The sequence below is a fragment of the Saccopteryx leptura genome, chromosome 2 (genome assembly GCF_036850995.1).
Source record: "Saccopteryx leptura isolate mSacLep1 chromosome 2, mSacLep1_pri_phased_curated, whole genome shotgun sequence".
Classification (NCBI taxonomy): domain Eukaryota; kingdom Metazoa; phylum Chordata; class Mammalia; order Chiroptera; family Emballonuridae; genus Saccopteryx; species Saccopteryx leptura.
Genome location: NC_089504.1, coordinates 186,103,738 through 186,130,370, shown reverse-complemented (window position 1 = coordinate 186,130,370; position 26,633 = coordinate 186,103,738). Strand labels below are relative to the sequence as shown.

Genomic DNA, 26,633 nt, shown 5'->3' with positions numbered 1-26,633 from the left:
TTGTTATCTCTGTGAAGAATGAAACTGAATTTATTGGTTCTCTGAGAACAGTAGGAGCAAAAACCACAATCTTTATTGGATGAGTAAGCTGGTAGAAAAGATCTATTCATTCTTCAATCAATGGGTCCAACAAATACATATTTCCTTTGGTTCTTTTATGTACTTAACACTAAGTTAGGTGCTGGAGACCCAATGGTAAAACTTAGTATCTGATTTATGCTGTAGAATGCACATAGTTTAGACAAAATCAGGACAGAGAACAGTCATCTCTGTTCTTCTGAATAGCCTGGACATGACAGTTGTCTTTGAGTAGTGCCCCACCCCCCTTGGTATAATCTTCCTTTCATCATCTTGCTCCTGCCTTGCTCTCCTGATTAGGAAAGAAGGATAAGGAAAGAACATTTTGAGGGAATGAGCCTCAGTCAGTACATGCTGTAGTCTTTGCATCAAAGTTTGAAGGGAAGATTGTTACTAGGGCTGTAAAAATGGGCTATGTTGAATGGGGAAGAAAGCATGTCAGTTTTTTCTTTCATGTGTGTGAGAGACAGGGACAGGAAGGGAGACATGAGAAGCAAGCTCATACTTGTGGTGCTTTTGCTTTGTATTGTTTGCTTTCCATACGTGCCTTGACGGAGGCTGTGGGGGCTTCCAGCTGAGCCAGTGACCATTTGCTCAAGCCAGCGACCTTGGGCTTAAGCCAGCAACTTTGGGCTTTAAGCAACCAATCTCTGGACTCAAGCCAGTGACCATGGGATCATATCGATGACCTCATGTTCAAACCAGTGACCCCGTGCTCAAGCTGGTGAGCCTGCACTCAAGCCAGTGGAGTTTAGAACCTGGGACCTCAGTGTCCCAGATCTGCACTCTATCCAGTGCCACCACCAGCCAGGTGAAAACCTGTCAGTTTTGTGACGTGGCACTTGGAACTCAGTATTGGAAAAGGAAGACAGGTTAGCCAGGGAAGGGGGTTTTAATTTTCATTTTATTTTTCAGGGAAGGAGTTTTTATTTATTTATTTATTTGTATTTTTCTGAAGTTGGAAACGGGGAGGCAGTCAGACTCCCGCATGCGCCCGACTGGGATCCACCGGCATACCCACCAGGGGGCGATGCTCTGCCCATCTGGGGCGTTGCTCTGTTGCAACCAGAGCCATTCTAGCGCCTGAGGCAGAGGCCATAGAGCCATCCTCAGCGCCCGGGCCAACTTTGCTCCAATGGAGCCTTGGCTGCGGGAGGGGAAGAGAGAGAGAGGAAGGAAAGGGGGAAGGGTGGAGAAGCAGATGGGCGCTTCTCCTGTGTGCCCTGGCCGGGAATCTAACCCAGGACTCCTGCACGCCAGGCCGACGCTCTACCAGTGAGCCAACCGGCCAGGACTTCAGGGAAGGAGTTTTTAGATACAAAAGTCGAAGCATTCTTATTTGCAGCACAGAAACTGGGAATAGTGAAAACTTTTAGAACCTCCCTGGGGTGTGGGATAGGAATGGGGGAATGCGGCAGCTTTTACATGGGAGCAGGGATTTTCATCCTTGGCACTACTGATATGCTGGGCCAGATGATTCTTTGTTGTGGGCTGTTTTGTGTATTTCAGGGTCATTAGGAGCACCCTCAGCTTCTATTTACTGGCTGCCAGTAGCATATACTTTTGGTCATTACTAAATATTCCCCCAGGGGGCAGAATCGCCCATGTTGGGAACTACTATATTAGAGTCTGGTGGGTAGACCCAGAGATGTATACCTTTAAGAAATATTCTTCATAACATTCACAATTATGAAGCTAAAACATAGTGGTGTGATTTACTTACTATACAGCATAATTTGCATTTGCTGTTTAGTAAAGATAAATATTTGAAATCTCTCCCCACCTCTTCAAAAAAGAAAAAAAATAGGAATTAGAAACCTATGTGTGGAATTTTGGTATACTGTATGGAAAGAGTGAACTAAAGAGCTTTTAGGGACTGCCAAAGTGTTTGGCTGGATGACTTTAATATGTCTGGCCTTTCTGTGGGTAGCTTTTAGAGGTCTGAGAGTTAGGATTGGTCAGGGCACCTGCAACAGTGTTGAAGTCTAATATTTATTTCAACACTGCATTGCCAGCCTTTTTCTGTTAAAACCATGTCACAGGTCCACAGAGTGATAACTCCTCAGTTGCAACTGAGAGAAAGCAGCCTGTTTAGCTATATGGTAAGGGTTTTACTGCTTCAAGCTTAAGGGGCACCATCCCATAACTTGTATAAATGAAGCATAGAGTCTCTTAAGAGATCCATTTACATACTGCTGGGACTGGGCTGGGTGCTGGCCTGACTGTATGTACTTTTTCTGGTCATGAGAGCTGCCTACTATTCTTGGGATTGGGCACTGACTTATTTCTTTTTTTATTTGGCCAAAATCCTATTAGTTCAAAGGGAGACACTCTCCTTTGCTTTACTGTTGTCCTTAACAATGTAGTTCTAGATGGCAAGGCATAACTTTACTTTCAGGCTTTATTGTGAAATGCATCTTGGGTAGGAAGGTTAAAAGGAAGTAACCCCGGCTTATTGCTTGAGAGGAGCTGTCCACATTTTCTTTGCATTTCTATACTGTGATCCCATATTTAAGTGACATTCAATATTAAGAATCAGGGCCTTGGCCAGTTAGTTCAGTCAGTTTAGAGCGTTATTCCAAAACAACAAGGTTGCAGGTTTGATCCCCAGTCAGGGCTCACAGGAAGCAACCAATGAATGCACAACTAAGTAGAACAACAAATGAATGTTTTCCTCTCTCTTTCTCTCCCTTCTTTGTCTCTAAAATAAATCAATAAAAAAATGAAATCAAGAGTTGAGTTGCCTATAAGGATGTCTGGCTGGGTAATGGTTTAAATTATATTTTGACCTGGTTATCTTCTTTATTTTATTTTATTTTTTATTTAGAGAGAGGAGAGACAGGGACAAATAGGAATGGAGAGAGATGAGAAGCATCAACTGGTTGTGGTACTTTAGTTGTTCATTGATGTGCCTCCACCAGGGGTTTCCAGCTGAGCCAGTGACCTTGGGATCATATCTATGATCTCACGCTCAAGCCAACAACCCCGCGCTCAAGCTGGTGAGCCCACATTCAAGCTGGATGAGTTTGTTCTCAAGCCAGCAACCTTGGGGATTTGAACCTGTGTCTGACACTCTATCCACTGCGCCACTGCCTGGTCAGGCGATCTGATTATCTTTCTTTAAAACTAACTTTTTTTTTTTTTTTAATGATTTAAAAAAATTTTTTTTATTCATTTTTAGAGAGGAGAGAGAGAGGGAGAGAAAGAGACAGAAAGGGAGAGAGAGACGGAGAGAGAGAAGGGGGGAGGAGCTGGAAGCATCAACTCCCATATGTGCCTTGACCAGGCAAGCCCAGGGTTTTGAACCGGGGACCTCAGCATTTCCAGGTCGACACTTTATCCACTGTGCCACCACAGGTCAGGCAAAGCTAACTTTTTTTTTTTTAATTATTTATTTATTTATTCATTTTAGAGGAGAGAGGGGGGGGGAGAGAGAGAGAGAGGGAGAGGGAGAGGGAGAGGGAGAGGGAGAGAGAGAGAGAAGTGGGGAAGGAGCAGAAAGCATCAACTCCCATATGTGCCTTGACCGGGCAAGCCCAGGGTTTCGAACCGGTGACCTCAGCATTCCAGGTTGACGATTTATCCACTGCGCCACCACAGGTCAGGCAAAAAACTAACTTTTTTAAAAAATTGATTTTAGTGAGAGAGGAAGTGGGAGAGAGAGAGAGAGAGAGAGAGAGAGAGAGATAGGAATATCAATCTGTCCCACTATGTTCCCTGACTGGGAATTGAACCAGCAACTGCTGTGCTTCAGGATAATTCTCTAACCAACCAAGCTATCTGGCCAGGGCAACAGCTAACATTTTTTGAGTGCTTGTTGGGTAACAGACAATGTGTTAGGTTCTTTATATAGACTTTCTCATTTAATCCTTATAAGCCCTGGAGGTGAGTATTGAAGTTCTTACTAATGATGAAACTGATGCTCAGCAACATTAAGTGATTTGTCCAGGGTTACACAACTAGTGGTAATGGAGCTGGTAGTTGAACCTAGAGCCCACTGGGTTGTGCTGATCTCACTGCATAGCACAAAGACTATTTTATGATTCCATGAGGCCTCTTGTAAATGAAGTGATTTGTTCCTAATGACCCTTCAGTGGAGGCTATAGGGAAACAGACCTCAGGCACTAGATAACTTCCCATTTATTTATTTTACTTACCCGATTTTTGTGAGCCATGCATTTATTCTTATTAATATATAATTTATGAAACAGGAGATGCTGTGCTCTCCCAGAGTAGCAGAGGAGAAAATCAGTAGGTTCTTCATGGATTCAAATAGAAAATGGAAAAATGTACTGTGACCTATCACTGACCGGGAGGATATAGTCCAGAGAAGGTATTTGTGTCACAGAAACACCAGGAGAGCTGTGGTTGTACATAAAACTGGGGAGGAAATAATGGAGGTCAGAGGAGATTGGCTGTCCAGGCATAGCATTTCTAGGACTTCTGAAATAAATAACTAAATATCCTCTTTGGTCTATGATGTAAGCTTTGGAAGGAACCTAACCTAGAGAATTAGGAGTGAACTTTCTTCCTTTTATTTTTCATTTCAGAGTCATTAATCTCATGATGTTTATTTTTTAGATCCCTTCCTGCTGAGGAGTGGCCTTTAAGTATACAGACATCCTGGAGAATCCTGAGATCTTTTTCTTTAGAGATCCAGTTCTTAATTGAAAGCAGGTTTAGATTTGCTGCTTATTTTAGAGTGGAGATAGGAAAATAAGTCAATCCTAAAATCTTTTCCCCCTTACATCAACAAAATGCAAATTGCTTTTATTTTAAAAAATTTTAGTTAAAATTGATAAAAGTCAAACTTTTATCAATTTTATTAATTATGGTATTAAGCCTGGAAAATCTCATAGCTATCATGCTATATTCTATATAGGGTTCATATTTCATGCTCAGAATTGTATTAAATTCATTTGTTACATAGTGGTGTCTAATTTGCGTTGTCTAGCATATTCAGGAACATAACTCTTCCAGACCTCCAGTACTGGTCATATATATTCTTAACCAATTTATTCATGTTTTTTACTTTTATTTTTTTTACTTTATTTTTTATTTTTTTAAGACTTTATTCATTTTAGGGGGGGGAGAGAGAGAGAGAGAGAATGGGGGAGCAGCAGGAAGCATCAACTCCCATATGTGCCTTAACCAGGCAAGCCCAGGGTTTTGAACCAGCGACCTCAGTGTTCCAGGTCAAAGCTTCATCCACTGTGCCACCACAGGTCAGGTGAAAAACTTAATTTTGATCAAGGACTTTACTAGTAGTATGTCACCTCATATTCAGGAGAGAATGAAAAGCTTTTTTAACCTTACTATCTCCCAGTGAGTCATTGCACTTTACAGATATAAATATCCAGCTATTCTCTCCATGACCTTTTACGTTTAAGCCACAAAACCCCAACATTATGAACCATAGTAGATATAAGAGAGTAATACAGTGTGTCCATAAAGTCATGATGCACTTTTGACTGGTCACAGGAAAGCAACAAAAGACGATAGAAATGTGAAATCTGCACCAAATAACAGGAAAACTCTCCCAGTTTCATACCTATTCAGTGCAGTTCGATGTGGGCTCACGCAGATTTTTTAGGGCTCCTTAGGTAGCTATCCCGTAGAGCCTCTACAGACTCATCACTGACTGATGGCCTACCAGAACTGGGTTTCTCCACCAAACTGCTGGTTTCCTTCAACTGCTTGTCCCACCGAGTAATGTTATTCCTATGTGGTGGTGCTTCGTTATAAATGCGCTGATATTCACGTTGCACTTTGGTTACAGATTCTAATTTAGCGAGCCACAGAACACACTGAACTTTCCTCTGTACCGTCCACATCTCGACTGGCATGGCCCCAGTGGGCTGCTCCGCTGTATACAGGGTGTTACGTCATCTGCGCATGCATACATGCCTCCACATCATCCTACAGAAACTGGGAGGGTTTTCCTTTTATTTTGGTGCAGATTTCACATTTCTATCGTCTTTTGTTGCTTTCCTGTGACCTGTCAAAAGTGCACCATGGGCCCTGGCCGGTTGGCTCAGCGGTAGAGCGTCGGCCTGGCATGCGGGGGACCCGGGTTCGATTCCCGGCCAGGGCACACAGGAGAAGCGCCCATCTGCTTCTCCACCCCTCCCCCTCTCCTTCCTCTCTGTTTCTCTCTTCCCCTCCTTTCCCTCTTCCCCTCCTGCAGCCAGTGGCTCAATTGGTTTGAGCATTGGCCCAGGTGCTAAAGATAGTGGGTCCAAGCATCAGCCTTAGATGCTAAAAATAGCTTCATTGATTTGAGCATCGATCCCAGACGGGTGCTGGGTTGATCCCAGTTGGGGCTCACTATCTTTCCTCTCACTTACAAAAAAAAAAGTAGCAGTATTGCTTGATGATTTTAGTTTTGCCATTATGGTCATGTTTCCTGATTCTTCTTTCCAAATCCCTTTACTATGGTAACAATATTATTTTCTTCAGATATCTAGGCTATGGATAGAATAACTTGGAAATTGTTTAACTCAAGTATAATAAAATAAAGCAGGATATATATCAAATATGCTTTTCAGCCAATACCTCCATTTCCATGGCTTCCTATCAAAGAGATGGCTTTGAGAATCTTCTGTGGGATTCTGTCCTTACCTTGCAGAGGAAAAAAAGCAAAGGCTGGAGAATATTATATGTCACAATAGGGGTGTAATATTTAACATAGAAGGGTAATAACTTGCACTAGGAGTTAAAAGTGTGGGGCTAACACAAGGGGAGGACTCCTGCAGGCTTGTGTGATTTTTCTCACTCTTTTTATCTGTACAGGGCTGACTTTAAAAGACTATTTCTGCAGGGTCATTGCCCAGGTTAAGAGTATGTTTCTTCCTCCTTATTCTGTTTTCCAACCTCTACCCTTCCCCTCATACTTATGTAGGAGAAGGGTAAGAAGATAGAGGGGAGGGGGCATTCCTTCTAGAAAATTCCAGGTGACATAACTTTGTTTAACCGCCAGTATTTTTTTCCCTCCTCTCTCCCCTCCTACAGAAATGGAGGCCAACGACCATTTTAACTTTACTGGCCTTCCCCCTGCACCTGCTGCCTCAGGACTGAAACCCTCTCCCTCAGGGGAGGGCCTCTACACTAACGGGTCTCCCATGAACTTCCCCCAGCAAGGGAAAAGTGAGTGTGAGGGCCACATGCCCTGGGGGGAGGGAGTGGGCATATTCCTTTAGAGCAGGTTGATGGGATAGGTTTGGCTCCCCTCTGGGCTAGCCAGCTCACAAACATCTGTGTCCCAGGGGGAGAGGAAGGGAATCCTCAGAATTCCAGCTGCTGGACAGAAGTCAAGCTTCTAATAACAAGCTCTAGGGGGTTATGGATGCAACACTTTTTAGTCTTGATTTAAGGTTGGAAGGGATTAGAAAAACATACCGGCTTTTTCATCTTAGCCTGCTCTTCTGTCAGCCCTGTTCCCTGGCTACTGCCAGAAAGTGGTGAGGTGGCTAATGCTTCTGATAACCTGGTTGAACACATGAGAGAGATAAAGGTCCTACCCTCTGAGAAATTGTATTTAGAGGTTGAAGAAGCCACCCCTAGGACTGGGGTGTGTGTGGAGGATTGGGTGAAGGTTAGGATGTGTTGCATTTTAATTTGTACAACAGAAAAGAGGGCAGATACATGTGCCACCTCCTGACCTTGAGGATGGAAGATAGGGACAGGGAGTTTTTAATGCTTACTTACCTAGTTCCCCAGAGAGTAACATCCAATTCCTGACAGACGTGTTGTTGCCAGGGTCAGGTCTTTTCCTGGATTTGACTTTATCAGTTGCTCTGAATCATGACTCTGCCAAGTACCTCACTAATCTTGCCTGGGTTTCAGGTATTTTATACTTGGAAACAGAGAGAAGCCCAGATGCTTCTCTCCTTCCTTGCAGCAGAAAAATACCGTCATAAGCTTACACTTCCCACCTCTCCCTTCTGTCCTCCACGAGGGGTTGCAGGTGAATAGAGGCTCATTTATTTCACTGGAAGACTCCCTCCCCTCTCAGCTTCCTTAGAGCTTGGTTTCTTTTATTTGACTGTCCTGCAGTCTAGAGGGTGCCATTGCTGTTGAGAACAGAAGTCTGCAGTACTAATCATGCAGAGATTTCCCACCCCAATGCCCTGCATATTACTCTAGTGCCTATGGGTAAGGGCCAATCCCAGTCTTTTGAGCTGGGATCTTGCTTTGTGGTGACTACAATTCTATTCTTAGCCCAGCACAAAGTGCTGGATCTGCATGTGCCTGTGAGGTGGAAGCTGTCCCTTCTGGTGCCACTGTGGGGCCAAGCAGGCACTGGGGAAAAGAGGGGCCAGGATAATTCAGTCATGCCACTCCAGGGGAAAATTTCTCTAGGGTATGAGGATGGGAAAGAATGCAAGTTACTGTAGGGAGTCTGCAAACAGCTTCATTTAAACAAAATAAAAAGTCCTGAGCACCAGCAGTAGCCAGCTCTCTGCTGGTCACACCTGTGGTAGACCAAGAGAGCTCCCCAGCCCCCTACTCAGCAGCCTTAGTGGCAATTGCTAAGCTTACATACATCCAGGAGCATCTGTGTTGGGTGTTCCCTGGAGACCAAAAAAGCTATAAATATAGCAGTGAGGGAATCCCCCTCCCTTTCACCTTCCCTTTTTCTAGTCCGTGCTACTCTTTTGGTAGAGTGACTTGCATACATACCTGTAACTGACCCGTTTTCCTCCTTCTCTGCCAGGTTTGAATGGGGATGTGAATGTTAATGGCTTATCTACTGTATCTCACACTACTACTTCAGGGATTTTGAACTCTGCCCCCCACTCCTCCAGCACCTCACACCTCCATCACCCCAATGTGGCCTACGACTGTCTCTGGAACTACTCACAGTACCCATCTACCAATCCTGGCAGCAACCTCAAGGACCCACCCCTTCTCTCCCAGTTCTCGGGGGGACAGTACCCACTCAACGGCATCCTTGGGGGCAGCCGGCAACCTTCATCCCCAAGTCACAACACTAACCTTCGGGCTGGGAGCCAAGAATTCTGGGCCAACGGTACCCAGAGTCCTATGGGGCTTAACTTTGACTCACAGGAACTGTATGATTCCTTTCCTGACCAGAATTTTGAGGTGATGCCCAATGGATCCCCTAGTTTTTTCACCTCCCCACAGACTTCTCCCATGTTGGGCTCCAACATCCAGACTTTTGCACCTGCCCAGGAGGTAGGCAGTGGTATCCATCCTGATGAGGAGACAGAAAAGGAGCTGACTTCAGTTGTGGCAGAGAATGGCACTGGCTTGGTAGGCAGCCTGGAGCTGGAAGAAGAGCAGCCAGGTACAACTGGGCCTGTGAGCTGGGCTGGGACAGGGAAAACTGGGCTGTGAGGGCAGTGGCTCTTTGAGGTGAGGAAAACTTGTCTTTCCAGCTCTCTGCAGTGGAGGCTGATTTGCATGTTGGTGATTAGCAGAGCCCCAGTGGCTGGTGTTTTTGTGGCAGCAGCACCAGCTCGTGAGTGGGAGTGCAAATTATTTCAAGCTCATGCAGAGCTGCTGGCCTGGAGAGGGCAGGTGGGCGAGCCTGAAACAGCCCCAACAGACACTCTGCGTCAGGGCTTCTAAAACACAGGAAGGGATGGGGACATTAGCAGAGGGCATTGAGGCCAGTTTGACTTGTCTGTGGCAGGCCTAGACTGGCTGCTGAAGCGGCCTGAGCCCTGTAGTGACTGGCACTTGAAGGAGGGAAGGAAGCAGGCAAAGCAAACCATTGCTTGTCTGCTCACAGTTTTCCTTCCTTTTTTGTTGTTAGCTTTGGTACATGTGATCATTCCCCTCATCTTTTCCCTCTAAATAGATCAATGCTTAGTTTGCTATTGATTCCAAGTATAAGGGTGACCACCCTGTAAAATCACAGGATGTTTCTTCTGTTTATCACCTGTTTCCACTGAGTGGAGGAAATAGCTGCGAACATGATGGGAGTCTTGTCTTGGGCCCCATACTCCTTTTTCCTCTCTTTACCTGCCTCAGGATTTTAGTAGTACTCAGTAAGTATTCTGCTTACAGAGAATATCTTGCTATGATTGGTATCCAACATAGACTGACACCTATAAATGTTGAAAGAATGAACATCCCTTTTGAAAAGATTGACTGCCTCCTATAGCTAAAGAAACCAGGAGAAGGCATTGATTTTGAATTTTGCTCTTTCCTGGTATTTCCTAGAACTGAAGATTTGTGGCTACAATGGCTCCATCCCTTCTGTGGAATCATTACACCAGGAAGTCTCAGTCTTGGTCCCTGACCCCACAGTGAGCTGCTTAGATGATCCTTCACATCTTCCTGATCAACTGGAAGACACTCCAATCCTCAGTGAAGTCTCTCTGGAGCCCTTTAACACCCTGGCACCAGGTGGGCTTGGAGGCTGGCTCCCTTCAACTTAACCATGCAGAGAACAGCCAGCTTCTGTCATCTGGAAGAGATAGTAAACCAGGGAAAGGACTTTGGAATCTGAGGCATTGAGGCCTCCAGATACTCCTGTGGCAGACCACAGTCTTATGCCACTGGTCTGCCTGGGCCTGCTGTACTCGGAGCTGAATTGCTTCATTTCACACATTCTCTCCTAATGTTCCTTTGACCAAGAGCCCTGAGCTTTAATATTTCACTGAATAGGGACTTATTAATACACAGTTGGGCTGTTTGGGTGCTTACTAACTAGAAAGAAGACATTTGCTAGTGAAAAGTTACCTTTTATCTCACTGAAATTTAAGAACAGCCTATTTTATGATAGATGTTAGAATTTGCATTGGTCATGGGTTGTTATAGGGTCCATGCTTTTCCCTTCATTTCCACTTCAAATTTTTATGATCCTTATTGCATAATGACTTCACTCTTTTATGAGAGTGCTGTAAAATTTCCCTAATTTATTATTAGAAAGAACCTTCATACTGTGGGAACTAGAATTAGATATATTCACACAAGTATTTCTTAAGTCTTGCTCTCTGATTATTCTACCCCCTGTGAAGAGCCAGTAAGCGGAGGACTCTATGGTATAGATGACACGGAGCTCATGGATGCAGAGGACAAGCTGCCTCTTGAGGACAGCCCTGTGATCTCTGCCCTTGATTGTCCTTCCCTCAATAATGCCACTGCCTTCAGTCTCCTGGCAGATGACAGTCAAACCTCAGCTTCTATCTTTGCCAACCCCACCTCTCCACCTGTCCTTGGGGAGTCTGTCCTGCAAGGTAAGTGAGGAGATGTGGGACAAAGAAAGTCCTTGACCTAGGAAAAGGTGAGCGGACATGCTCCATAGTTAGGATACTAGGCGTGGGAGATCTATGAAAGCACCTTGCTGGCAGCTGAGCAGACTATGGGGTAGTGTGTGGTGGGACTAAAGAAGGCACAGGCAGCTCTACTCTGACTTCTGTCCTGTGCCCAAAAGGACTTGTGAGACTTGGAGTTTGCATGAAAAGGAAGCCAGAGGCCTTACTGGCTCCAGGTAATATAAGACATTTCTTCACACAGTGACAGCAGCAGCATTTTTGCCCTTTAACCTTCAGGAGTGGTTGGGGAGGACAGCCAGAGACTAATTCTCTTTTACCAACTCTAGGGAAAAGTCCTTGAAGTAACCCCGTTTATCTTAGTCCAGGTTTGACTGAGTAGATGAAATACCATGTCTCTTTTACTCATCTTGTCCTTTTGGATTCTAGATAACAGCTTTGACCTGAATAATGGTAGTGATGCAGAACAGGAAGAAATGGAGACTCGGGCTTCAGACTTCCCACCACCTCTGACCGTGTCAGCCCCTGACCAGTCATGCACTCTTCAGCTCCATCCAGCAACCTCACCAGTAGTCTCTCCCCCAGCAATCTCCCCGGCGCTTTCTCCAGCAGTCTCTCCGGGAATCTCTCCAGAAGTCTCCCCGGCAGTTTCCCCAGCAGCCTTCCCAACAGTCTCTCCAGCTTCCTCACCAGCCTTCCCACCAACCTCTTCAGAAATTTCCTTGAGGGCCTCCCCAGTGACCTACCCCAAAGCATGCACTGCAGCTTCCCCTGCAGCTGTCTTCCCAACAGCCTCCCCAGCAAATAAGGATGTCTGCGCCTTTCCTGACACTACTGCTGACCTGGAAGAGATCGCTGGAGAAGGAGTCACTACTTCTGCTGGTGAGTGTACAGATCTGGTTCCACTCCTAGCTGGTTCCAGGAAGTTTCTGTTCCATGTGGTATTTAGCCCTTCCCTGCTGGCCTGTTGTTTCAGTATTTTGCTTGAATTCTTAATTTAGGTATCCTCTATTTTTCTCCCAAGGTGATGTCCTGAGAAGGCGAATTGCTACCCCAGAAGAAGTTCGTCTTCCCCTCCAACATGGGTAAATGCTCTAATTTGCTACATGCATTGACCTTGGAAAACTTAATGAATGACTATAGGAAAAAGGAAAGGGAGCTCCTCACCTGAGATGGGGCGGAACAGGCTAGACAAGACAGTTATCTGCAATGATAATGTTTCTTACGAGATTCCTGGGTTTTCCTTCTCTCGTAGTCTGCCTCCCCTCACCTGTTCTTTCCTTTTTCTTATTTTTTATTGGTTTTAGAGAGAGAGACGTCAGTTTGTTGTTTTACTTATATATGCATTTGTTGGTTGATTTCTTATATGTGCCCTGACTAGGGATTGAACCCGCAACCTTGGCATATGGGGATGATGCTCTAACATACTGAGCTACCCGGCCAGGACCTCCCCTCACCTATTCTTTCCTCCTGTGTGGCCACTCAGTTTTTTTTTTCTTTCTTTCTTTTAATTAATTAATTTATTTATTTTGTGACAGAGAGAGTCAGAGAGAGGGACAGACAGGAAGGGAGAGAGATGAGAAGCATCAATTCTTCGTTGTGGCATCTTAGTTATTCACTGATTGCTTTCTCATATGTGCCTTGACTGGGGGGCTACAGCACACTGAATGAGCCAGCGACCTTGGGCTCAAACTGGTGAGCTTTTGCTCAAACCAGATGAGCCCGTACTCAAGCTGGTGACCTCGGGGTCTCGAACCTGGATCCTCTGTGTCCCAGTCCCATGCTCTATCCACTGCGCCACCACCCAATCAGGCGCTACTCAGTTTTTTTACTGAGGGTGCTACACAACTATTATTGTTTCCAAACCTAGCTGGTGGTGACCCTAGGGCTCAGGTATTCAAATTAGCTGACTTGTCCTAGATGCTTAGAGAGCAGGTAGCAGAATGGGGAGTGGCTTAGTCCCAATGAGTTGGGATTTTTTTTTTTAATGCTCTTCGGAGAGGTAAGGGCAGGAACAGGATGTGACCAGAATAAATAGCCATCTAACACCAGGGGCCTTGTAAGAATCAATGCATTCCTGATCTTCCCCACCCCTGCCCCTCTAGGCTACTTGTGGTCACCAAGTCTGAGTTCTGCTTAAAGTTTTGTGAGAAAGATAAGGTTTAGTCTTAGAATAATCTGTTGTTCAGAACAGAGTTCTTTACTAAACCCTGGTCTGCGGAATTATTTCATGGAGTCAGCAGTGAGTTTTCTCTTCCTTTTGCTTCCCCAGCCCCCACCCTCTGTCATTTCTGCCTTTATTCCCTTAGGTTTTTATCCTCTTTACTGGAAACTCACTAATTGCCCTGAATGGCATAGGTGATGGGGGTTTCTGGCTGCCCTTATCTGACTTTGCGCAAAGGGAGGGGTGGAAGCTTTCTGGGTTTGTGCAGTTGGTGTCTTGCTTTCCCCAGAGGCCCTGAGGGGTTTGTGGAGCTCAGGCCTGCTGTCTAGCTAAGCTTCTGTCTCATGCTGTGTTTGCATCTACCTGCAGTTTTAGTGAAAAAGAAGTGGAGAGGGTCATCTGCTCATTGGGCTTGGCTCCTGGGTGACTTGAGTGTGGGTAGGGGTGTGACGTGGCGGCAGGGCACATGTGCTTCTTTGGCAGGTGGCGGAGAGAGGTGCGCATCAAGAAGGGCAGCTACCGATGGCAGGGGGAGACCTGGTATTACGGCCCTTGTGGGAAGAGGATGAAACAGTTCCCGGAAGTGATAAAGGTAATTTAGCTTTCATGGACTTTTTAAGGGAAGTACAGGCTTTTCTTGGGTTCAGTGGCAACAGTCTGACATTGTCTACTCTGGGGACTGTTCTCATGCTATTGCTGGCCAAAAGCTTGGTATGGCTATGACTTCATTAATGCCACTTTATCTCCTTTTTAGTACCTAAACCGCAATGTGGTGCACAGTGTTCGCCGTGAGCACTTCAGCTTCAGTCCTCGTATGCCTGTTGGAGATTTCTTTGAAGAGAGAGACACACCAGAGGTGCAGACCCAAGGGTTAAATTATGTTTTGTCCCTGAGAAAGGGTTGGTGGATAAGCTGTAGCTTGCTTCCTTTGTAGAGTTTGGATGTTCTGGGGCAGGGAGTCCCCAAACTTTTTACACAGGGGGCCAGTTCACTGTCCCTCAGACCATTGGAGGGCCGGACTATAAAAAATACTATGAACAAATCCCTGTGCACACTGCACATATCTTATTTTAAAATAAAAAAACAAAACGGGAACAAATCCAGTATTTAAAATAAAGAACAAGTAAATTTAAATCAACAAACTGACCAGTATTTCATTGGGAACTATGGGCCTGCTTTTGGCTAATGAGATGGTCAATGTGCTCCTCTCACTGACCACCAATGAAAGAGGTGCCCCTTCTGGAAGTGTGGCGGGGGCTGGATAAATGGCCTCAGGGGGCCGCAGTTTGGGGACCCCTGTTCTGGGGTATTGAATGGTTTAGAGCAGTGATAGTCAACCTGGTCCCTATCGCCCACTAGTGGGCATTCTAGCTTTCATGGTGGGCGGTAGCAGAGCAACCAAAGTATAAATAAAAAGATAGATTTAACTACAGTAAGTTGTTTTATAAAGATTTATTCTGCCAAATTTAGCAAAAATCCAACATAAAGTACTTGGTAAGTAATTATTATTATATGCTTTAATTTGCTATAACTCTGCTTTATAAATTTTATAAAGTAAAGTTACTTACCTACTTTATAAATCACCATTACTGTGGAACCGGTGGGCAGTTAGAAAATTTTACTACTAACAGATACAGAAGTAGGCGGTAGGTATAAAAAGGTTGACTACCCCTGATTTAGAGGGCTGGGTGGCTTGCACTGGTTCCCTCCCATTATAACAGTCTTCTTCATTACCTTAGGGCTTGCAATGGATACAACTGTCAGCAGAGGAGATCCCGTCTAGAATTCAGGCAATTACTGGAAAACGGGGCCGACCTCGAAACACTGAAAAGGCCAAGACCAAGGAAGTTCCCAAAGTGAAACGGGGCCGAGGTCGGCCACCCAAGGTTAAAATCACTGAGCTGTTGAATAAGACAGACACCCGCCTCCTAAAGAAATTGGAGGCCCAAGGTACAGTGGTGTTTCTCTTTTTTTTTTTTTCAATTACAGTTGACATTCAGTATTATTTTGTTGGGTTCAGTGTTCAGCACAGTGGTTAAACCAATGGTTCTCAAACTTATTGTTGGAGCACATTTAAAATCCTACAAATAATTATAGGCACACTATATACAAATTTCTGAGAAATATGTTATAATAATTAAGTCAAATATTAAAGAAAAAAATATAAAGTTCAAGCGTGCTTTTATGATAATTAAATGAAATAAATATGACAAAATTACATTTATTCTGACATTAAAAAACATTTTTATGTTACATTTTTTGTTATGCTTTTTAAAATTCATAAAAAAGAGGGGTTAAAAAATAAAATAATGACAAACAAATTATCTTTCTCTATATATAGATAACATTCTTAGTAAGATTAAGTAAATTTGGCAGGTCCCAGCACGAATGTGTTTTTTCATTCTTGTGTTTATGAGGAACATGAGCCTGATGTGTTCTTGCAATTTCTTCAATATTTGGGCATATATTTGAAAGGCAGAAACTCACATTTTCTCATCAATACATTGAAGAATTCCTCTCTTTTTACTCTTAATTGTGTTGAGTGCAGAAAACCCCCACCATACATATCATCTTAACTTTACACCAAACAAAGGATAGAAGAAACTTGCCTCCAGTCTTTCCGGGGAACATGGGGGGTAGTGTAAACAGTCCAGCACCACAGCTTAACAGCCTTTTGCAACCTAATCAGGCAAGTGAGGTGGGGGGTTGGTCAGACTGTCAGCTTACAGCCAATTCTCCACACTCTGTCCCCCAAAAATCTAAGCTCCAAAAACCCTGTTGGTTTTTGGTCCCCAACAGGCACATACTTCTCTGGAATACCATAGGGTGCACCTGGAAATCTTCTAGGGCGCACCAGTGCGCCCTGGCACACACTTTGAGAACCACTAGGTTAGACAGTTAACAATTTATGAAGTGATCTTCCCAATAATTCTAGTACCCACGTGGCATCATACACAGTTATTACAATATTCCCTGTGCCAGCAATTTTCAACATTTTTCATCTCATGGCACACATAAATTATGTACTAAAATTCTGCAGCACACCAAAAGCATAGTTTTTACAGACCTGACAAAAAACAAATAGGTATAATTTTGATTCATTCACACTGAAGAGCTATGGTTGTTTTGGCTGTTGTCATTTTTTATTTGACAGTTTAAGGGAAAAGAGGTCAGTGCCCCTGAGTAAATAATCAGGCGCTGCATGTTTAAAATTTTTTTGCAGTACACCAGTTGAAAACCGCTGCCCTGTGCTGTACTTTATATCCACATGAATATTTTGGGATAAAGCATCGACCTGGAAATGCTGAGGTCGCCGGTTCGAAACCCTGGGCTTGCCTGGTCAAGGCACATATGGGAGTTGATGCTTCCAGCTCCTCCCCCCTGTCTCTCTCTCCTCTCTAAAGTGAATAAATAAATAAATAAATAAATAAATATTAAAAAAAATATTTTGAACCGTCAGTGGCATTTCTTACTTTGAGATTCTGCTTACTTAATGAGGTTTCTGAAATGTTGATAAATTGCTAATGCCTCTGTTTCTCAGGAGCATGGCTGACATTGTCTAGACAGAGTGAATCTGAATCACGCTCCCCCTCATTAGAAAGCAGCAGCAGGGTCCCAACTTTTTTGTGGCACTTCTTTAACAGCCAGTTTCTCCCTTGAGTTGCTCTTACTAGTGGAGCCTTGGGCAGTCCCCCAGTAGTTAAGAGAGGAGCGGGCCTTTTTACCATGTTTCAGCTTCTTATTTATCTTACTGGTTTGGTTATACACTCTTACCCACTGTCACCATTACAGAAGTTCAGAATTAATATAATTTATATGTGAATCCAAAAGATAATTGGCACCATCGCTAATGGGATAGACAGGTAGGAAATATCTAATTTTTTAGTTAATATTGCATTTACCCTTATATAGTATGAAGAATTTGAAAAAATTTGGAGTCTTCTGACTCTTAATTCAAAGATTGTGACTATATGACCTAGAACAAGTGACTTATATTTTAAGAGAAGCCTTATAATGGCTCATCTGCACATAATAAATTTCTAACTCAGAGGGTTGTTGTACAGATGTGGTAGTGTTTCTATGCCAAAATAGAATAGGTACTGTCATATCAAAAACATCAATTTTAAAACACTATTGTTTGCAGAATCACACTTCAATATTCAGTCTTCCAAAGGGGAAGAAATTCAGAATTTTTTGTGGAGCAAGATCTAGCAAGTAAACATAATCAACAGCTATGTCAGTGTTGATCTGATTGCACTTTCTTGTACTTCCTTCGTTAATCAGTACTTCGAATTCTGGAGACAACTCTCTTTCCCTGCCAGTTTAGTTTTCTGTTCTAAAATCAGTCTATGGGTTGCTGCCCTTATCAGGTAGCCAGGGTGATAGAGAGGCTATGTGGCTGGTCTGCCATCGTGGCCCCTAGGACACCTTCTAAGGCAGTGCCGTCTGTTCCAGGCGCTGGTACTTCTGGCCCAGAGATAGCATTTGAGTTCTTTGTTCTACCCTATAACAGGTGCCTCTCCAACATCCCCTCTCCCCCTAATGTTTTATTTTGTATACTTAAAAAAAAGAAACAGGGAACTAGGTTCTTCAGGGAGTTGCTCAGGAAGCCAGCTTTGTGACAGGCATGTGCTGCTGTGGATGCTGGAGATAGGTCTGCCTGCCTCACCAATTTTCTTTTTGCTCTCACAGAAACACTGAGTGAGGAAGATAAAATAAAGATAAGTAAAATCAGGAAGAAGTTGAAGCAGAAGGTACAACGTGGAGAGTGTCAGGCTACTATCCAAGGGCAGGTGAGGGACATCAGAGATTACACGTTGGGTTAACGTTTCCTGTTAACAGCCAGGTCTATCTCTTTTTCCTTTTCCTGCATCTGCCACCCCCCATGTAGCAAGCACACCTTGATTACCTGGAATTTGGGGGGACTTGATTTAGAGAGTTGGGCTTGTTCAAGAATAATGGCATCTCCAAGGTGAGAGAAGCGATCCATTGTCAACCCCTTATCCCATCTCTTACCTCTCTTCCCCAGGACCTTTGTTGTTTTTTTTTGTATTTTTTTTGTATTTTTCTGAAGTTGGAAATGGGGAGGCAGTCAGACAGACTCCCGCATACGCCCGACCAGATCCTCCCGGCATGCCCACCAGGGGGCGATGCTCTGCCCATCTGGGACTTCACTCTGTTGCAACCAGAGCCATTCTAGCGCCTGAGGCAGAGGCCAAGGAGCCATCCTCAGCTCCCAGGCAAACTTTGCTCCAATGGAGCCTTGGCTGCAGGAGGGGAAGAGAGAGAGAGGAAGGAGAGGGGGAGGGGTGGAGAAGCAGATGGGTGCTTCTCCTGTGTGCCCTGGCCGGGAATGGAACTCGGGACTCCTGCATGCCAGGCCGACGCTCTACCACTGAGCCAACCGGCCAGGGCTCTTTTTTTTTTTATTAAGTCTTTTTTGAGTCCTAGCCCAAGCAGAGATCCTTTCAGAGTTTGAGGAGAAATGACTTCCTTCCCTTATGGTTTACAGGCCAGAAACAAATGGAAACAAGAGACCAAGAGCTTAAAGCAGAAGGAAGCTAAGAAGAAATGCAAGGTAGGTGCATGTACTCATAAGTGTAACTCTGAAGTCACCAAACTGATTTTGCAAGGCATGTGTGAGTTGGTCTTTTTTAAAGTAATGTTTCTGGCTTTGGGGTGGGAAGATGGGGACCAGGGAAGGTAGGGACTGGAATCTTTATGGCACTCTTGATTCCTTTTCTCCCTTGGGTCCATAGGCTGAGAAGGTAAAGACAAAGCAGGAAAAACTGAAGGAAAAAGTCAAGAGGGAGAAGAAGGAGAAGGTAAAAATGAAGGAAAAGGAGGAAGTAGCCAAATCTAAGCCAGCCTGTAAAGCAGATAGAACACTGGCTACACAGAGGTGTGTGGAGGAGCAGCAGAGGCAGCAGATGATCTTGGAGGAGATGAAGAAACCCACAGAGGATATGTGTCTAACTGACCACCAGGTAGCAAGGGGAGAATAATGGGGCCTGGGTCTTGGAGGAGCCAGTTGTGAAGACACTTGGATTAAAGGAAGGACCTCCTAGATATCCAAACTGTTGTCTTCCAGTCTGTTTGACCAACCCCTATCACTTTTATCCTTCCAGCCTCTGCCTGACTTCTCACGCATCCCTGGTCTGATCCTGCCTAGTGAGGCCTTCTCAGACTGCTTGACCATTGTGGAGTTCTTGCACAGCTTCGGCAAGGTGTTGGGCTTTGACCCTGCCAAAGATGTACCTAGCCTAGGGGTCCTGCAAGAGGGACTCCTGTGTCAAGGTGACAGCGTGGGTGAGGTGCAAGATCTGCTGGTGCGGCTCCTGCAGGCTGCACTCTGTGATCCTGGCTTGCCCTCCTACTGTCAGGTGAGCTCCTTTGCAAGGCAGGCTGGGAGGGCCTGGGATCCAGTGCTTTGTCTCAGTTTTGCTTTTTTACGTTAAACACATGTAAGCCCCTACCTAAAGTGTTTGGGACAAGTGAAGAGAAGTGGAATTTCTGTTTTCCTTATATTTTTCCTTCTTAATTTCTTTTTCTTCCTGGCCTCCCTCTGCTTATTTTGTTCATTTTCCTTTTACTCTTTTTCTTTTGCACCTTTCCTTTGTCTTCTCTCATCTTGTTGTAGCAACTTTGATTTTTTTCCTAATTAAACCCCAGTTCTCACCTCTATTTTCTTGTTCCAGATATATGCAACTTGAATTGTTTCACTTTCACTCTTCCTTTATGTTCTCTTCCAAACAGTCCTTAAAGATCTTGGGGGAAAAGGTGTCGGAGATCTCACTGACAAGAGACAATGTATCTGAGATCCTACGCTGCTTCCTCATGGCTTATGGAGTGGAGCCAGCCCTCTGTGACAACCTGCGCACCCAGCCTTTTCAGGCCCAGCCACCCCAACAGAAAGCCGCTGTCCTGGCCCTCCTTGTACATGAGCTCAGTGGCTCCACCCTTATCATCAAGTGAGGGGCAAGGGTGGGAATGGTTATTGTATGCCTTGGTTAGAATCCGATGAGGAGGGTTTAGCCATCTAGAGTCTTGGGTGATAATGTGTCTGCTGCATACTCTGGAGATGCTGGAGTGACTTGGAATCGAATCTCGGTGCCTTCCCTGGGAGAACCTAAGCTTTCCTCTGCCACTCATTCTCAGCTTTAGGCTGAAACTTCCTGTTCAGCTTCAGCCCCTTTATCCTTGAGCCTCCCTTCTTTTTTGTGTGTGCTGCCACTTCTACCTCAAAATCCCATTCCCTATTCCCCTGCAGTGAGATTGACAAGACTTTGGAGAGTATGTCCAGCTACAGGAAAAACAAGTGGATTGTTGAAGGCCGGCTCCGGAGGTAGGGATGGGACAGAGGGCAGGGTTCCGAGAGAGGCGAGAAGGGGGAAAGGGTGAAGCATAGCCAGGACTTTTGCCTGGAACTTGATGCTCTTGGTCTTTCCCCTGGGGTTGGGACCTAATCCCAGGGCTCAGAATGGCTTAGATTCCAGATGTTTCATTTGTGGTAGTATCACATTCCTCACTATAGTTTCCCTTAATCTCTATTTCAAGACTGAAAACTGCTCTGGCCAAGAGAACTGGGAGGACTGAGGTAGAGGTGCAAGGGCCAGAGGAAAGCTTGGGGCGAAGGCGCAGTTCTCGGATCATGGAGGAGACTAGTGGCATGGAAGAGGATGAAGAGGAGGAGAGTACAGCAGCTGTCCATGGCCGTAGGGGTCGAAGAGATGGAGAGGTACTAGCTCCAGACCAAGGAAGATTAAACTTGGAAAATGGACTATAGTAAACTCTTTTATTTAATGATTTTAGAGAGAGGAAGGAAAAGAGAGAGAAACTTTGATTTGTTGTTCCACTTACTCATGCATTCATTGGTTGATCTTGTGTGTTCCTTGCTGGGGATCAGACCTGCAACCTTGGTGTATTGGAACCAACGGAACTATGGCCAAGGCTAGGGTTGACTATTGAACATGGATTTGAACTGTGCTGGTCCACTTACATGCAGATTTTTAAAAATAAGTATACAGTCAGCCGTTCGTATCCATGGGTTTTGTTTGGTTTTTTGTTTTGTTTTGTTTTGTTTTTTTGTAGTTTTTTTTTTTTCTGAAGTTGGAAACCGGGAGGCAGTCAGACTCCCGCATGCGCCCGACCAGGATCCACCGGGCATGCCCAGCAGGGGGCGATGCTCTGCCCATCTGGGCGTCGCTCTGTTGCAACAGAGCCACTCCAGTGCCTGAGGCAGAGGCCACAGAGCCATCCTCAGTGCCCTGGCCATCTGCTCCAATGGAGCCTTGGCTGTGGGAGGGGAAGAGAGAGAGAGGAAGGAGAGGGGGAGGGGTGGAGAAGCAGATGGGCGCTTCTCCTGTGTGTCCTGGTAGGGAATCAAACCCGAGACTCCTGCACGCCAGGCCGACGCTCTACCACTGAGCCAACTGGCCAGGGCCTGGAGTTTTATATCTACAGAGTCAACCAACTGTGGCTCAAAAACAGTACCTTTTTTTTTTTTTTTTTTTTTGTATTTTTCTGAAGCTGGAAACAGGGAGAGACAGTCAGACAGACTCCCGCATGCGCCCGACCGGGATCCACCCGGCACGCCCACTAGGGGCGATGCTCTGCCCATCCTGGGCGTCGCCATGTTGCGACCAGAGCCACTCTAGTGCCTGGGGCAGAGGCCACAGAGCCATCCCCAGTGCCCGGGCCATCTTTGCTCCAATGGAGCCTTGGCTGCGGGAGGGGAAGAGAGAAACAGAGAGGAAGGGGGGGGGTGGAAAAGCAAATGGGCGCTTCTCCTATGTGCCCTGGCCGGGAATCGAACCCGGGTCCTCTGCACACTAGGCCGACGCTCTACCGCTGAGCCAACCGGCCAGGGCCAGTTCTTTTTTTTTCTTTAAGTAAGAGACAGACAAGAAGGAAGGAAGGGAGAGAGATGAGAAGCATCAACTTGTGGCATCTTAATTCATTGATTGCTTTCTCATATGTGCCTTGACTGGGGGACTCCAGCCAAGCCAGTGACCCCTTGCTCGAGCCAGTGACCTTGGGCTCAAGCCAGCAACCTTGGGGTCATGTCTATAATCCCATGCTCAAGGTTGATGAGCCCTTGCTCAAGCTGGCGACCTTGGGGTTTTGAACCTAGGTCCTCAGCATCCCAGGTCAAGTCTCTGTCCATTGGTCAGGCTCAGTACATATTATCAATCCACAGTTGGGAGTCCTAGTAGTATATGCATTCTTCTACACCACTTTATATAAGGGACTTGAACATCTATGAGTTTTGGTATCCACAAGGCATCCTGGAACCAATCTCCTACGGATCCTGAGGGACAATTGTAGTTTAGTTTAGGGGGAGTCAAATATTATAAGATTTTTTGACTGTGGGTGGGGAGAGTGTCAGCACCCCGTAACGCCTCATTGTTCAAGGGTCAACTGCATTTCTCTTTCTCGAATCTGATAATTCCTTTTCTCTTGGTGTCTACTTGTTTTCCAGGTTGATGTCACAGCATCTAGTATCCCAGAGCTAGAACGCCAGATAGAAAAACTCAGCAAGGTATTGTGCTTTTAACCTCCCAGGAGCTGGAGATATGGGCTAGGAGAGAATTGATCACTTTATGAGTTGGGCCCAGGTAGTATCAACTTCACAGGGAAGTTGAGAGACATTGCCCTTCTCCCATATACTGGATGAAGTCACCATTGTCACTCTGGGAATGTGTTTTTTATTTATCTTCCTTTTCTACTGTCTACCCAGCGTCACCTCTTCTTTCGCAAAAAGCTGCTTCACTCATCCCAGATGCTGCGGGCATTCTCCCTGGGTCAGGACCGCTACAGGCGCCGCTACTGGGTGTTGCCCTACTTGGCTGGTATCTTTGTGGAAGGAACAGAGGGGAGCTTAGGTAGGTGTGTTGTCGGAGCATGAATTGAGACTTATTGAACAGAAGTTAAATGGCTCCTTTCTCTCTGCCTAATCATTTTAGGCGCCTTTCATTTTATGAGAATCAGCATAGCATAGTGGTTAAGAGCATAGGCTGTGGAGAAAGACTGCCTGCCTACCTGCTCTGCCATTTATCACCTATATGTTCAGTTTTTTAATTTAAAAGATGGAGATGATAATATTATGTATACTTCATAGGGCCACTGACAGGCTTAAACGAGTTAATGTTCTTAGAATGGTGCTTAACACAAAGTTGGTTCTTCAAAAATGTTAGCTTACCATTATGCTGCTGCTGATGAATACTTGGGAGAATAGTGTTTCTTTCCCAGGTACTGTGTTCATTGACATATAAGTTGTTCTAATAAAACCTCAAAAAAGGGAATTAAAATCAAAAGAAAGTTTGTCTCCTATATTTATACACCCCTTTCTTTCCCCTTATGTATCAGTGTATGTCTTAAGCTCTTTACTTCTCTTTACAGTTCCTGAGGATATGATAAAGCAGGAAACTGACTCCTTGAAAGTGGCAGCCCATTCAGCATCCAGCCCAGCCCCCTTTTCTCTGAAGAGGGAGTTAGCTGGCTCCAGCACCTCTGCCAGTTCTCCTGCCCGGGCCCGAGGTCGACCTCGGAAAACTAAGCCTGGGTTTATGCAACCTAGGCACCTTAAATCCCCTGTCAAGGATCAGGGTTCAGAAGAGCCCCTAGCCCACCTTCAGCCCGAGACTCAGGCCCACCCTCAGCTTCAGGCTTATGCACAACCCCAGCTTCAGTTCCATCCTCCAGCCCATAATGGGTTCCTGGAGCCAGAAGGCTCCCTTTTATCTCTGGGTCAGAGCCAACACGACCTCAGCCAGTCAGCCTTCCTGTCTTGGCTGAGTCAGACTCAGAGTCATGGCTCCCTGCTGAGCAGCTCAGTCCTCACACCTGATAGCAGCCCTGGAAAACTGGATCCAACCCCATCACAGCCCCCAGAGGAGCCAGAGCCTGAAAAGACAGAATCCAACCCTGATTCTCAAGCCCCCTGGTTTAACTTCTCAGCCCAGATGCCCTGCAATGCTGCCCCTACACCACCCCCTGCAGTTTTGGAGGACCAACCTACTCCCTCCCTTCAGCTACTTGTCTCCTCCAAGCTAGTAAGTAGCCAGAATTAGTGGTATGCACCTGACTTCATCTTACCACAGGCTCCATTGCCTGGCTATGGGCTGTTGCTAACATTGGGGATAGTGATGGAGGTCTATTAGGATCCGATAAACCCTCATCCTCTTATGTTTCATCTCATGCACAGGTGAATAGACCCAGTGCTGCCAACACCTGTTCTCCAGTGCAGCTCTCTTCAGCCCCGTTGCCTGGGGTGGCTCCTAAGAAGCGAGCAGGAGACCCTGGAGAAACACCACAGAGTCCCACAAGGCTGGGACAGCCAAAACGGAGAGGAAGACCTCCCAGTAAGTTCTTCAAACAGATGGAGCAGCGTTACCTAAACCAGCTGGCAGCCCAGCCTGTTCCCCCTGGTGAGTGACCTTGGGGTACAGTGGGGTAAGAAGACAGGAGTAGCATCAGATGTGGGCCACATGGTTCATGCTGGTTCCCACCCCACATACATAAACTGTTCGCAGAGATGTGTTCAGGCTGGTGGTGGATCCGAGATCCTGAGACACTGGATGCCACGCTCAAGGCCTTGCACCCCCGAGGCATCCGAGAGAAGGCACTTCACAAACACCTAAATAAGCACAGGGACTTCTTGAAAGAAGTCTGCCTACGGCCCTCAACTGGTAAGATAGATAATTAGACCCCACCTGAGCTAAAGATTTAGCCCAGGGTAAATGTTGAACTGCTTCTATGGACAATGGCCCTGTGGGCCTTTCCTTCTGCCTTCTGTCTCCTCAGACTCCATCTTTGAGTTCAGTAAGTTACCTGCTTTTCAAGAAGGGATTATGAGCTGGTCCCCCAAAGAGAAGACGTATGAGACAGACCTAGCTGTGCTTCAGTGGGTAGAGGAGCTAGAACAGCGGGTCATCCTGTCTGACCTGCAGATTCGGGTAACCTGGGGCTGGCACTGGGGAGGGGCTGTTGAAGGGAGGATGTTAATCTTTTGTATCTTGTTAGAAAAAAACCATTGGGTCCCTCCTCCACAAGTCATCTCCCATGACTTTAATGGGTCACATTTTTTTCCATGCTTAATTTTCTTCTTTTAAAATGAGGAGTTTATTTTGCTCTCCCATCTGCAGGGCTGGACATGTCCTAGCCCAGACTCTGTTCGTGAAGACTTGGCCTACTGTGATCATCTCCCCGACTCCCAGGAGGATATCACCTGGAGAGGTCGAGTCAGGGAAGGACTGGCACCCCAGCGTAAAGCCACAAACCCTCTGGACTTGGCTGTAATGCGACTGGCTGCCCTGGAGCAGAATGTGGAGCGGCGGTACCTGCGGGAGCCCCTCTGGCCGGCTCATGAGGTTGTACTGGAGAAGGCCCTGCTCAGCACACCCAGTGCTGCCCCTCAGGGCACCACTACAGAGATGTGAGTGACCCCCCATTCTTGGTCCTGGGGAGAAAGGGATAAGTTTAATGGAGTCTGTTCATCCAGAGATCACCACTTGCTCCCTTCAGATCATATGAGATCACTCCTCGCATTCGGGCCTGGCGCCAGACGCTTGAGCGGTGCTGGAGTGCAGCCCAGCTGTGTTTGTGTCTGGGCCAGCTGGAGAGGTCCATTGCCTGGGAGAAATCTGTCAACAAAGTGGTAAGAGGCTGGGAGAGCCTGGGAAGGCTGGGGAACCAGGCAGCCTGGTGGATGGGGTCACTGGCAGACAGAGAGCTCACCCTGCCACCTCACAACCTTGGTCTAGATCTGTTTAGTCTGCCGGAAAGGTGACAACGATGAGTTTCTTCTGCTTTGTGATGGCTGCGACCGTGGCTGCCACATATACTGCCATCAACCCAAGATGAAGGCTGTTCCAGAGGGAGATTGGTTCTGTGCTGTCTGTTTGGCCCAGGTAAGCCTTTTGCTCTCTCATGCCCACTCCCAAGCAGAAGTCAGGTTTTCTTCTCTTTCTACTTACTATCAGTCCTACAAATAGAACTTTCTGCCATGCCTTCAGTCCTCCCTTGGAAGGATCTCCGGCCTGTGTGCTAGGACACCTGGGTTCCTGAGTTCTGGTCCTTCTTTGGACAATTCACATAAATTCTATAGCTTCATCAATTCTACAAATTAGGAGTGATTATACTTT

General features: G+C 45.8%; 1 protein-coding gene across 2 annotated transcripts in view; it reads left to right on the top strand.

Annotated features, from left to right (window-relative positions):
* BAZ2A (bromodomain adjacent to zinc finger domain 2A) overlaps positions 1-26,633 on the top strand; it is a 43,195-nt gene that overhangs the window by 13,055 nt on the left and 3,507 nt on the right. For both annotated transcript variants that reach the window (XM_066369799.1, XM_066369798.1), the window contains exons 3-27: positions 7,090-7,224; positions 8,795-9,388; positions 10,270-10,455; positions 11,070-11,288; positions 11,754-12,206; positions 12,349-12,409; positions 13,972-14,080; positions 14,243-14,344; positions 15,228-15,438; positions 18,181-18,281; positions 19,001-19,066; positions 19,248-19,475; positions 19,617-19,871; positions 20,245-20,459; positions 20,759-20,833; positions 21,046-21,226; positions 22,970-23,029; positions 23,228-23,372; positions 23,890-24,542; positions 24,695-24,917; positions 25,023-25,178; positions 25,294-25,445; positions 25,635-25,924; positions 26,014-26,146; positions 26,253-26,399. In XM_066369799.1, the coding sequence (XP_066225896.1) occupies positions 7,090-7,224; positions 8,795-9,388; positions 10,270-10,455; positions 11,070-11,288; positions 11,754-12,206; positions 12,349-12,409; positions 13,972-14,080; positions 14,243-14,344; positions 15,228-15,438; positions 18,181-18,281; positions 19,001-19,066; positions 19,248-19,475; positions 19,617-19,871; positions 20,245-20,459; positions 20,759-20,833; positions 21,046-21,226; positions 22,970-23,029; positions 23,228-23,372; positions 23,890-24,542; positions 24,695-24,917; positions 25,023-25,178; positions 25,294-25,445; positions 25,635-25,924; positions 26,014-26,146; positions 26,253-26,399 (5,150 nt within the window). The remainder of the gene's footprint in view (positions 1-7,089; positions 7,225-8,794; positions 9,389-10,269; positions 10,456-11,069; positions 11,289-11,753; positions 12,207-12,348; positions 12,410-13,971; positions 14,081-14,242; positions 14,345-15,227; positions 15,439-18,180; positions 18,282-19,000; positions 19,067-19,247; positions 19,476-19,616; positions 19,872-20,244; positions 20,460-20,758; positions 20,834-21,045; positions 21,227-22,969; positions 23,030-23,227; positions 23,373-23,889; positions 24,543-24,694; positions 24,918-25,022; positions 25,179-25,293; positions 25,446-25,634; positions 25,925-26,013; positions 26,147-26,252; positions 26,400-26,633) is intronic.